General features: G+C 40.0%; 1 protein-coding gene across 1 annotated transcript in view; it reads right to left on the reverse strand.

Moving 5' to 3' along the window:
* Positions 1-13,694, reverse strand: part of Pik3c3 (phosphatidylinositol 3-kinase catalytic subunit type 3) — an 81,198-nt gene that overhangs the window by 47,821 nt on the left and 19,683 nt on the right. Inside the window, exons 7-10 of the mRNA XM_055625662.1 lie at positions 12,221-12,292; positions 10,789-10,893; positions 10,081-10,173; positions 543-728 (exon numbers count right to left, since the gene is read on the reverse strand). Coding sequence (XP_055481637.1) covers positions 543-728; positions 10,081-10,173; positions 10,789-10,893; positions 12,221-12,292 — 456 coding nt within the window. The remainder of the gene's footprint in view (positions 1-542; positions 729-10,080; positions 10,174-10,788; positions 10,894-12,220; positions 12,293-13,694) is intronic.

Below are 13,694 nucleotides of genomic sequence, written 5' to 3' on the forward strand. Positions count from 1 at the left end.
TATCTATCTATCTATCTATCTATCTATCTATCTATCTATCTATCTATCTATCTATGGTTCTCAACCTGTGGGAACCCCTCAGGGGTTGAATGGGCTTTTCACAGGGGTTACATATCAGACATACTGCATATTAAATATTTACATTACAAGTCATAACAGTAGCAAAATTACAATCATGAAGCAGCAACAAAAATCTTTTTATGCCCAGCACTCAGGGAGGCAGAGGCAGGAAGGTTGCTGTGAGTTCAAGGCCAGCATGGTCTACAAAGTGAGACCAGGATAGCCAAGACTACACAGAGAAACCTGTCTCAAACAAACAAAAAACATTTTTTAAACGGTTGGGGTCAGCACAACATGAGGAACTGTATTAATGGCCGCAACATTAGGAAGGTTGAGCGTATATATGTTCCCTTAGAAACTCTCTTCTTGTCTCTTGCAAAGCACACACATGAAAGCGTCTGTAGCTACTGACTAATCTCACACTGATTACACGTTCAATGTGCCTGTCAGGTAGCCGCGCAGAGGTGATGGACAGGACCTACCTCGTCATCGGCCTGCCGCAGGCGGGCCACAGCGTACCGCCTCACTGTGGGGTTGCTGTAATGTGAGGACAGCAGCTCCAGGGAGTCTTCGACATCCATCGGCTTCCACCTCCCCAGAAGTTCCAGGGCCTGCTTGGCCTCCTGAGGTAGGTCCCAGTTAACACACTTCAAGAACTTTGTCAAAGCCTACAATCAGGGAAGATTTGACAGTCAGGAACCATATCCTATTGACAGGTGAACGGAGACCTCTGATAAAGGCAGAGGTTTGCTGGGTCTTGACAGGAGAATTTGTACAACACATGGGTCCTGGTCCTAGGACAGCACTGCAGGACAGAAAACAACAGAAAGCACCTTCTCTGTACTCTAGATCTTCCAGGATAAAAAACACTGCAGAGCACAATAAAATTTTTAAGCTTGTTTTTGTAGTTTTAAAAACTACAAAAAGCTCAAAACAAGGAAATAGGCAAATCCCATAAACATTAATACGCTTGAGAAACAATCTTACCATTACAATATCAACAGTATCACAAGAAATCACATACAAGTTATGGTGAAAGTCCCACAGTTGGCCTCACTGAGCATTTGGTCAAGTTTGGCTCCTTAGCTTTGTTATACAATCTCAAATAAAGATGAAACACAAACCAGGATATCGGAGAAGCATCTTCTTCTTTTTTAAAGATTTATTTATTCATTTTATGTATTTCAGTGCTCTATCTGCATGTACACCTGCATGCCAGAACAGGCCACCAGATCACATTATAGATGGTTGTGAGCCACCATGTCATTGCTGGGAATTGAACTCAGGACCTCTGGAAGGACAGACAGTACTCTTACTCACAAAGCCATCTCTCCAGCCCCAAGAAGCAGCCTCTTAAAGAGACATGCAAATAAAATAAACAAAGCCAAACACTCAAAAACCAAACACCAAGAAAGCTAGGTACAGAGCCAGCCACAAATAACCTGTGTGGCAGATAGCAGCGTCTTTCTAGAAGCTTACTTCTCTGGCTATGTCATATCTTCAAGTTTGCACATGGAGGCCTGGTGGAGGGCATTCCTGACAGCACAAACAATACAAACTTCAGAAAAGCACACTCCTGATTTCTTCACAGGAAACTGTGCTATCAAGTCTCCTGGCAGCACTCCAGGCAGAATGAGAGGCTCTTTTGATTGTTACAAATTTGTCATTTGCAAATTGGCCCCTAAAGAAAGACAGCTCTATTCCTTTAAAAACCTTTTACAACAAAACTAGACTCAATTCTTCCAGAAGTGCCTACAGGAGGGACTTAGTATGAGAGGTGGAGACAGAAGGGTCCCTGTGGCTCAACGGCTAGTCTAGCCGAATCAGTAAATTCTAGGTTCACCGAGACACCTTCTCTCAAAAAATAAGGTGGAAAGCAACCAAAGAAGACACCTGACTTGGACCTCTGACCTGTACATGCATACTCAACCCCCACTCCAATGAGTACACGCAGGCACATGCACACACAGATACACAGACATAAAAAGCAGTATGGAGACAGAGTATTAGCTCATTCCTTAAATCACATATAAACTCAATAAATTTAAAAACTGAAATCAGCCAGACCCAGGAGACGAAACTCAGAGGCCTCCTCACCATGCAAACAATCTCATTCTGTACTTAGTTGAACCCTCCCTAATCCCGAAGTCATTACTGGACCCCAACACTGCATTTCTAAGTCCATTCCCAACCACTAGCAATTCTTCCTGAATGTCACTTTAGCCTCATCCTTGTAATGTCATACATCTGAAGTCTGAACAACTTTTCCTTTTCATTGTTTCAAACAAACTCTTAAAAGTTCAAAAGTGGAACATGATCTTAACACAAATTAGGAGTAATTGATCCTATGACAGCCATGCTGGGAAGAGACACAAACAATACTTATTCTAATGACTAATTTCCCAAATAGTCAGCACATTGACAGAGAGCTAAAAGAAACAATGACTCTAAAGAAAAAAACAAACAGACACAAAAAAATAATTCAGATAACTTCTTTCTATTTGTTATTTGCACTCAATGAATATCCATTGCTGATGGGAGTGCAAACTTGTACAGCCACTATGGAAACAGTACTGTGGTCGCTCAGAAACCTGGGAATAGCTCTACATCAAAATCCACTTATACCACTCTTGGGTATATACCCAAAGGATTTGACATCCTACTACTGAGACACCTGTTCATCTATGTTTATTGCTCTTTTCTTCATAGTAGCCAGGAAGTGGAAACTGCCTAGCTATCCAACAGCAGATGAATGGATAAGGAAAATGTGCTACATTTATATAGTAAGAGTTTTATTTAGCTATTTAAAACTCATGAAATATACAGATGAATGGGGAGATTCTAACTCAGACCCCAAAAGACAAATGTAGTGTGTATTCTCCTATTCTCCTTTAAGCCTCTGATAGGTATGCTACAATCCATATAACCACAGAAGCTGGGTATAGAGTAAGGGGCTAAGTGGGAAGAAAGTATCATTCAATGAAGGGGCAATAGAATATATAATTACGGAGAAACAGCAGGAAAACTGGAATGAATTATATATACCCACATCCACACACACAAATGTATGTAAGTATGTGTGTATGTATGTGTGTGCATGTAAATGAAAAAAATCTAAATGATGTCAGCAAATAATCGAAGAGACAATGCCTCAACTTTCAACAACAAGTGAAACTTCCAGTGCCAAGAATGGGTTATATCTTGAGTTCTTTATATATTTTGGATATTAAAGCTCTATAAAGAACTCAAGAAATTAAAATACCAACAAGCCAAATAACCCAATATTAAAAAAAATGGGATACAGAGCGAAACAGAATTCTAAATAGAGGAATCTCAAATGGTTGAGAATCACTTAAAGAAATGTTCAACATACTTAGTCATCAGGGAAACATAAATCAAAACAACTCTGAGATTCCATCTTACACCCTTCAGAAAGGCTAAGATCTAAAACTCAAGTGACAGCACATGCTGACAAGGATGCAGAGAAAGGGGAAAACTCTTCCATTACTGGTGGGAGTGCAAACCTGTACAACAACTTTGGAAACCAATCTGGCACTTCTTCAGAAAACTGGAAATTAGTTCTACCTCAAAACCGAGCTATACCACTCATTGACATATACACAAAAGATGTTCCACCATATCACAAGGACACTTGCTCAACTGTGTTCATAGCAGATTTATGTAATAGCCAAAAACTTGAAATAATTCAGATGTCCCTCAACTGAAGAAAAAAGAAAATGTGGTACATTTGCACAATGGAATACTACTCAGCTATTAAAAACAAAGACATTATGCAATTTGCAGGCCAATGGATAGAACTTGTAGAAAAGATCATCCTGAGCGGGGTAACCCAGACCCAGAAAAACATACAACATATGTATTCATTTGTAAGTGGACATCAGCCATGCTACAATCCACAGACCCAAAGAAGCTAGGTAACAAGGAAGGCCCTAGGAAGGGTGCTTGACTCTCACTTAGAAGAAGAACTAAAATAGACAGTTGAAGTAGATGGAGGGAGGGAACTGGGTGGGAGAGAGGTTTGGGAAGGGAATGGGGGTTGTTAATCAGATGTGGGAAGGGGAAAGTAGCAGAGGACAGGAAAAAAAAGAAATCAGTTGGGGTGAGGGGCATCTCTGAAATCAGGAGGCTCCCAGGCGTCTATGGGGGATGATCCTAGCTGAGATTCCTAGCAGCAGGGGATATGGAGCCTGAAGTGGCCACATCTGCTTCCAGGGGAGGGAGGTGGACACCAAGCCACCACCTTTGACCCAAAATTTGTCTTGCCTATAAGAAATGTAGGGATAAAGATGAAGCAGAGATCGAAGGAATGGCAGATCAAAGACTAGCCCAACCTGACACCTACCCCAAGGGAGAGAGCCAACCCCTGTTACTATTACTGATAATCTTCTATGCTTACAGAAAGGACCCTAGCATAACTGTCTTCTCAGAGGCTTCATCCAGCAGCTGATGGAAACAGATGCAGAAAACCACAGCCATACAAGAGGCCAAGCTCAGGGTGTTTTGAGGAAGAGTGTAAGGAAGGATGGTGGAAGAGTTAAAGTCACCACAAAAAGAACTAAAGAGTAGAGCTCCATGGGGTCTCACAGAGACTGAACCAACAACCAAAAAGCATGCATGGACTGGACCTAGCCCCTGTACATATATGTAGCAGATGTGCAGCTTGGACATCATGTGGGTTTCCTAACAATTGGAGCAGGGGCCCTTTCTGACTTTGTTGCTTGCCTTTGGATCCCTTTCCCCAAGCTGGGCTGCCTTATCTGGCCTCTGTGGGAGAGAATGTCCTTAGTCCTGCTGCGACTTGATGTCCCAGAGTGGGCTGGTACCCGGGGCGGGGGGAGGGTCTCCCCGTCTTAGAGAAGAATGAGAAGGATGTGTGGTGGAACTAGGAGGGGAGGAGGGAGAGTGTTGAGATCAGGCTGTAAAGTGATTAAATAAAGTAAAGAAAAAAAAAAAAAAAAGGATGGGTTACATCTAGTAGAGTCAAAGAAACCCATAGAAAACACCAAACAACTCAGGCACTTGCTAAGTCTTGGTTCTTCTCCAGAAACTGGAGGCAAAGCCCTATGGTTGAAGACAACACTTACGTAATCTCAATGAACACAGAGAGCTCAAGCTTGTGCATAAGTAGAGACTTCAACCCTACTGACTGATATTCATGGGGCAGAAGGTACTTGCATACTACTGGAAAAGAAAGGTAAAATACCAGCCCAGCTGCAAACCCTGTGGTCTACAATGGTGACATACCTGCACGATATACTGGTTCAATTGTGACACAAAGCTGTGGAGGTAAAATATCGCTATCTGTTTAGATTTAACGTTCACTCCATGAGATGCAACACATGCCTGACAGTGCTTGGGTCACCAAGAGCCTGAAACTACATAGGTCATGGGTCTGGGGGGAAAGTAAATACTGTTGTCCTGCTAAAGAAACATAGCAACAAAGTGACTCCTAATAACACTCAGTCATACTCATAGATCAGTATCTCTCTCAGCTTCATCAGAGAAGCTTCCTCTTGCAGTAGCCTGGGAACTGATACAGAGACCCACATTTAGACAATGTGAAGAGAGTGAGAGCCTTTGAAATACTCAGTCCTAAATGGGGCTGTCTTCATCAAACCCCATTCTTAGGGTTCAGGGAGTTATGTGGAAGAGGAGAAAGAAACATTGTCAGAGGGGATGGATAACACCAAGGAAACAGTGGCTTCTAAACAGAACAGGCCTGACATGAGCTCAGAGACTGTGGCAGCATGCTCAGAACCTGCACAGGTTCAGGCCAGATGGGAGTCCCAGTATTGACAGGGGAAGTAGACAGGATTCCATTCCTAACCAAGAAGCTATCTCCAACTGACAACATCTTACAAAGGAAAAGCCAGTTTTCTCTAAAGTTGTCTAACTGGGTATATAAACCACACTTAAGGATAGGCCTAATGCCCTGCAATAAATTGATGCCAAAACAAAACAAATGAATAGTGTTTTTGTAGACTAGTTTTTGTTTGCTTGTTTCATATTGTTTTGTTTGGAGATATTTTAATCTTACTGGTCCTTTGCTTGTATATAATGGTTTCCTATGTTTGTGTTTTTTATGGGTTTTAGCTGTTTTTGTTTTTAATTCTGGTTTGTTTCCTTTATTTACCTGTTTGTTTTTTAAAGAAACAGAAAGAAAGCCTGGTGTTGTATGGGTAGGGAGGAGGAAAGGATCCGAGACGGGATAGGGGAGAGAAAGTGATAATATATAAATTTTCAATAAAACAAATACACATAACAAAAGGCCTATGTCACCAGCTACGGAGAAGAGGAAACCTAGTATGTGTGCAAGGAAAACATTTAGAGCTACACTTAATGATAATTTCCTATTAATCATCATGAGTAACTTCATGCTTACTCTACTAACTGACTCTACTGTTGACACACTTGCTGGCCGATTTTATATAATTGACAATAAGTGTTTTTTAACTCTCTTCAGAGCTGAGCCCCTTGGCATTATCTACCACTCTGAAAACCACCCTCCTAGAGCATCTGTCACATGTACTTCATTCTTGAAGTTCTACTCAATCCCTACAACAAATTTCTACTTTGCTACTGTTTCAATATTTTTACTTGAAAACAATCAACACACACACACAAAACAAATCAACAACAAAACAAAACAAAAAACCCAAACAAACCTCATTCTGCTCTTCGGGTTACATTTTCTTTTCTGATTGTCAGCACTAACCACACGTAACGGCCTCAAACCAGCTCATTTGATCATTCTCCTGCCATCTCTCTTTACCCTATCATTGCTCCATCAGTAAGTGGTTGGGTCTCCTAGGTCTCCCAATCACATCTCTTTTTAATTTTCAGCTTTCCTCCAATGTACCTGAGCTCCTCTTCCCTAAAGCACCACAGGTTAAGCCATATTTACTGCCAGGGAAATCCAGTTCCTACAGGTAGAAATCTAGGCTGAAACAATCTCATACATCTCCTTTCCAAACGTGCTTTCCATAGCACTGTCCTGCCTGAACCTAAGCTCCTGCTTACAATGAAAACTGATAAGCAGCCAACCGAGTCCACTCAAAATTGGTATCTACCTTGGTACACTGCAAGACACTTTATTACAGTAATTACCTACATATTTACAAAAATATCCTTCTGGAATAGATGTCAACATTCTTTGTCTAAGACATTTTTAATGTAGGTAAGCAGGAATGTGATACCTTAAGGGTAGTGATGCCAAAGGGAGATAATAAATCTAAGCTATATTCAATTCTTTTCTGGTTCAATATCAACTAGTTAGGCAACACAAAGATAATTTCTGCCCTGATGCCACTGTGTCAAACACTATCTTCTAAAACTAATAAGCACATATTTATTATCATCACTGAGACAGGATCTCCCTACTGCTTTCCCCCAGATTAAATCAAAGAACAAGAAATTAATAACTTTTCAAAATATATGTACATGTATGCCTTCGTGTGAGAGTAGTGTGTGTGACTATGTGTGTGTATGTGCTTGTATGAATGTGTGTATGTGTTTGTGAGAGAGAGAGTGTGTGTGCGTGTGGATTAGAGGACAGCTTTCAGGAGCTGGCTCTATCTTTCTAGCATGTGGACCCTAGGGATTAATCTCAGGTTATCAAGCTTGGTGGCAAGCATGTGTACCCACTGGGCATTCTCAGTGCCCAACATTTATGAGTAATTAACAATTTTTGAAGAAAGTGCATCATAAAAGCTAGCTTGGAAAATCACAAGACTTAAAATTTTGGACTCTACACAAATGAGTCATGTCTTACCTAATGTAAACCAAAAAATTTAAGTATATTTCATAAATATAAATGTTCTTAGCAAACAAAGTTACTTCTGTAAACTTGCTACTCATCCAACACTCTTCAGACAGATCATTTGGGGAAAGAAAAGAAGAACAAATTTAATGAAAATCATAAAATGTGTCATTTCCTACCAACTAATTTCCACCAAATTATTTTTAGAGCCCTCCTGAGATCAGAAATGAGAAATTCTCCTGAAGCCAAAATGCCAACCAACCCTATCCCTATGTGAGAATCAGAGCGAAAGAATGCCTGTGTGTCATTGAGGGCTAGGCACAGGAGCATGTATGCTCTACACAGATATCTGCACCAGCATGGGATCCACAGGCACTGGGCAACGACGACTCAGGCCACTTCAAGGCCAGTTTGCACTGGTTTGTTCAACAGCCCTTGCTGAACATTAAAAATACTATTTACTCCATGCCAGTGACCTAAGGTCCTTCCTGTCTGAGAACTACGGCTTCAGCAGCAGCTTTGCAGACAACCTGCAACACGACACACATTTCACATCACTCGGGCCCTGTATTTCTTTTACTCACATCTAGAAGTGACTGAATTCAGTGAGGAGTGACTACTAAGATAAAACAAAGGATTTATCTTACGAACCTTTCCATTTAAGAAAGTCCTTTGTAAAGCTGCCCTACGCTTTGCTGCTTTGTATCCTCACATTAAATTTGCCACCTTGCCATGCAGATTACATGACTGCAGCATTCAAACCATAGTTTCTGTGACCCCAGGACTCCTCACTTAGCACAGCATGGTGGAACTAATTCATGCTCTACAGAATACAAAATCACCAGCCCTGTGCTGCTGAGGAGGAAGATCAAACACTCGAAGATGGAGTAACATAGATCCTCCTTCCCTTTTCATAGATATAAAGGATGACAATTAAAACTCATCCACAAAGGGTTTCCCAAGCCATCAACAAATGAAACAGGAAAAGCTCAGGAGCTTAAGATGGTACCTAATACATTTTTACTTTTACTTTAGGAAAACAAAACCAAGTAGAGCATGTCATGAGACTGCAACACACTGGCTCATTCTTCAGCAAGAGATGAGTTTCCTGTTGCAAAGCTTTCCTAACACTTCTGTTTTCTGACTCCAATGTCCTCAGAAACCCTGCTGTAAATCGTCTATGTTCTATTCTCTATCTTCAGTGGGCCTTTCCCTTCTAAATCCTAAACACAAGCATCTCAAGAAGCAGCATGCCTACCTGTGTAGCTCTGGAATGAGGCATAGTTGGTTTGCTGTGGATTTAAAGGTCCCTAACATTTCATCAGTTGTTTAAGAACGCACAGACTGCACATACATTTGTGTAGGTCCAATGATCATATAAATAAAATAAAATAAAATAAAATAAAATAAAATAAAATAAAATAAACAAATCTATTTTTTTTTATAAAATTTAATCTTTGGACCTCAACCTAAAATAGAATACTTTAAGAACTGAAAAATTCATTATCATGGAATTATCCCATATTAAGTACAGAAAACTAAAGCTTCAATCCATCAAATACTTGGCCTGCAGTTAAAAAGCTGCTCTGTGGTAACAGTTCAGACATAACAAGAGGTCTTCACACTACAGGCTAGTCCTGACAATTCATCACAACTCTCCGTGCAGGAGCCCCAGCCCTCCAATTTCCTTACAAAATGTCCAGTTCCCACCTTCATCCTGCCAGCGAGCTGCCTGACACTCTACCAATGCAATTTCCACATTATAAGTTATACTACTTATATTCTTCCTCTATCCCTAGTGTCCCCAGACTTCACAAGGTTTTTAATCAATGTAACTGCATCCCTAATCACACAGGAATGAAGAGGCAAAGGGGGTACGAAAGAAAGGAGTCAGGACTGACCCTGCATATGCTATCCTCCTCTATGATGGACACTTTCCATTAGAACAAGAAGATAGCAGGTATGCCTCCCTATCCTTTGTATACAAATGGCAGAGGCAGAAGCTGAACCCAAATCCACCTTCAAAATTCATTCAGACATTTTCTAGGAGGTTACAAACAAGAATACATCTCTGTTTTTACACCTTGTACTATTTTTTCAACAGTGTAGCAAGCATACTGCTGTGCGGGATGTTTGATTGACCATAGCTCCATTTTTAGTGTAGTTTTACTTTCCCTTGATCATTAGTAAAAATGTCTGAGGTAAATTTGACAGATACATAAGCTATTTAAGAAACTCACTTTTTCTTGATTAGTAAGATAATATCTAAATTTCCAAACAAGATCTTGTTCTTCATATGTGAGCTGCTTGGTTGGTGGATAACTCACAATAATCTAAAACAAAAGAAAAAGAACTATATTTATCAAACATACATTTAATATGTATTTCCATTTCATTTAGTTTTTTTCATTTACTTAATATTTCTATAACATAATTACATACAAGCCAGGAGAAGGCACACAAGCCAAATGAGGCAAAAAAGAGCTGAGGCATCCATCCAAAAAGCAAGCCATTAGGACATACAAGGAAGAGTGAGACAGTCACACTCCACATGAACATATGACTTCAGAGCTTACTTAACTAGCTACTGCGGAAGCCAAAGCCTGACGTCCTTCACCATAACAGCAAGAGAAACAAAACGAGCCCAATTCTTGGCAAATCAACACATAATTCTGAGTGCTCACATGCCAGCCTTCTTAAGGAACACTTCAGGGCTCAATCTAAGAACACTAAACTGTGAAATTACTTACAATTTTCTAGTTCTATCTCCACAGAGACAGAATTACTAAAAGTCCAGAAATGATGTAAAGAAAAAACATTCTGTACACAACATGAAACTGTTGCAATCACAGTTACATAATTCATCAAACTTTGAAATAATGTGTAATACTGGCTGCAGTAAAATCTACACTCAGTTTTTTTTTTGCACAGTCCTTAAGTTCTCTTACATTTAGCTGATCTCGAGTGGCAGCGTTGGGCTTGAGATCGTGGTCAGATGGTCCACTTCTTAAACTCCGAGCAAGCTTGTGGTGTTTGCTCTCCACTAGATTCTCCTATAAATTATTTAGGTATAGAGAACATAAACTTTACAAAAGGGAAGCTTCAGTAGTCAGAAACAACAAAGTCCTTCCTTAAAGCCGTTCTAAGATGTCGGCCATGTTAAGACTCTCAGGCCACTTCAGTCCGGTGGACCCACTACGAGACTATGAGACTGCGTCTGAGTGAAGCTATAGCAGTGGAATGTGCACCCAGCACTCCACTTCCTAAGTCTGCCACTCACCCACAATCCTTGCATCCTCTGGCACGTTTCACCATGTTCACAACAGTATCATCTACCACATCAGACAAAGGCTATCAGCCCCGCAAGACCTGTGACATTACTGCACAACCGAGAGCATGATCCTGCTGCTGGCAAGTGCTCATCTGCTGCTGACTGCTTTACACAGGGCCGAAATCATCAACCTTACTATTAATGCTATCTGTGGAGCCACTGAAATTTACTTATAGGTATATGGATAAGGAAAAGATAACTTTGGTTTTTAGTTCATTAAAAATACATTTTTTACTAATTTTTGTCTCTGCACTAATTCTGAATCCACTGTCTTTGCCCTTAACAATTCTCTGCATGAACCTTTGTCTCATAGATCTGGTAGCTGCAACAATCTGATGATAGAGTTGATCCTGAGAAAATGTACATTTACTGATCTTACTTTAGTCAGTTCATCTTCTATATTATGACCTTTCCATGACTGTGATGGTTGGTTTTGTCATTCTGACACAAGCACCTGCCATCTGGGAAGAGCAACCTCAGTTGAGAAAATGTCTCTGTAAGACTGGCCTGTAGGGAAGCCTGTGGGACACTGTCTTAATTAATGATGGGTGTAGGAAGTGTGACACTGCGTAGTCTCACTCCTGGGCAGCTAGTTCTGGGTGGTTCAAAGCAAGAGCGCTCCTTCATGGTCTCTACTTCAGTTCCTGTGTCTAGTTCCTGCCTTAGCTTTCTTGAAACTGGACTATAACCTGTAAGCTGAATAAATTTATTTTCCCAAGTTGCTACTGGTTCTGAGTTTTCATAGAAAAAGCAAACTGGGACAGTGACCTACCATGCTAACATTTACTCAGCAGCTCCATTCCCCAGCTCTCCACAATTTAATTAAGTGGCTGCCCACTCCTGCATTAGTCAGACCTTACTTTTAGGATGTCAGTTTCCCTTATAAATATCCCATTGAAGCTGATTCCAAATATCTAAAGTACACTTACTACAACTCGTGTCTGGATAGTTGAGGTGTATGTATTAGTATTTTAAAAAGCATTACATGGGTGTAAGTATGTTCCCTCTAGAGAAAAATATGTTCTGAAAAGCTTTATACAACAGCTTACCATAGACATTTGAGGATCAGGAACTTTCACTAACTCAAAACTTGTTAAAATCGGAGATGATTCGTCACCATCCTAGAATATAGTGCATGGTTTAAAAAAAAAAAAAAGACATTTACCCAAATGGTAGGTATGCATGATATTATAAAATGCTAATAAATTTAAATTCTACTTTAAAACATTACTGTTTCATTTATAAATTTATTTATTTTTAACTCTATCGCTAACATTTTGGAAAACAGAAAAATTTTATTATAGTTGTAAAGATATGAAGTCTGGAAACAACAGTTTGTTTTTATTGTTTGTGAATTTTAAAATCTTAGTTTATTATGGCAATGGATAAAGAAAGACCCCAAATTTTAAACTTAAATCAGTCCAGGTGTCACCATCAAGACTTACTCGAAGCTCAAGTGTGGCTCACAATTCTGGCCAGTCAGAGAGGAGCAACACAGCATCGCCGAGGACAACACAAGCCACCACAGAGACAACAGCACAGCAATGATTCTTGACACATGTTAAGAATCAAAGCTGCCTCATCTTGTTGGTGATGCCAATCTTGAAGAATGAGTTTTTATTTGTAACCCAACTCAGCATAATAAAAATCACTGCCAAATCACCGGAATAGGCTAGTTGTGGTCAAAATTCATTCCTTTGTGGCAGTGGACCTAACACTGCATGTTGCTACTTCAGAGAGTCGTCCATTCTCAATTTTACATATATGCAACAAAGTCAGCTGGGGCTGACGAAGCTCTATGACTTCACTTTAGTAATTGAGTTTTACAGGAAACAAATTCCCACAGCTGTTGTTTAACAGCCTTGTTCTCTGTCACAACACCAGAAAACACATTTATCAGCCCAACTGTGACAGGTAATCTTCACTAAGGCTATCTGTCACAGTAGACAGGTGACCAGAAAGTCTGTTTCCATTAGACTATGATGCACTGGGAAGCCATTTGTACACTAAGTGGAAATAGAACAGAACAGGCAGGCAGACATCAATTCATGAACAACTACCTAGAAGTAACTGTTCAAAATATTGAAAATTCTTCTAATTTCCATTCTGTTATTATTCCTTCTATTGTCTAAGCTGCCTTCCAAAGATCCCTTACAATGTCAGAATGTATCAACCAATTAAGAGGTTCTTCACGTAGAAGCCGTTATGAGCAGCAGCGTGGCTTTGATAAACATGCACAGCGCAAAACAAAGTAATTTAAAAATATATTGGTGAGAAATTTGTTCAATAACCCTTTCTTTTATTTTGACTCAGGTTTTTAATAAACTCATATAGAACATTAAATAACCTACATTCCCATCTTTCCCAATGAGTTAAATTATCCTAATCTTTCACCACAGTGAAAAGAACAAAGTATAAGGGGAAAAAGTAAAAACATTAACAAAGCAATGAAAACCTCACAATGCAAACCCAACTTTTTCTTTCTTTCCCTTCTTTCCCTTCTTTCCCTCCCTCCCTCCCTCC

This window comes from Psammomys obesus, unplaced genomic scaffold (genome assembly GCF_907164565.1).
Source record: "Psammomys obesus unplaced genomic scaffold, mPsaObe1.curated_primary_1811, whole genome shotgun sequence".
NCBI classification, from domain to species: Eukaryota; Metazoa; Chordata; class Mammalia; order Rodentia; family Muridae; genus Psammomys; species Psammomys obesus.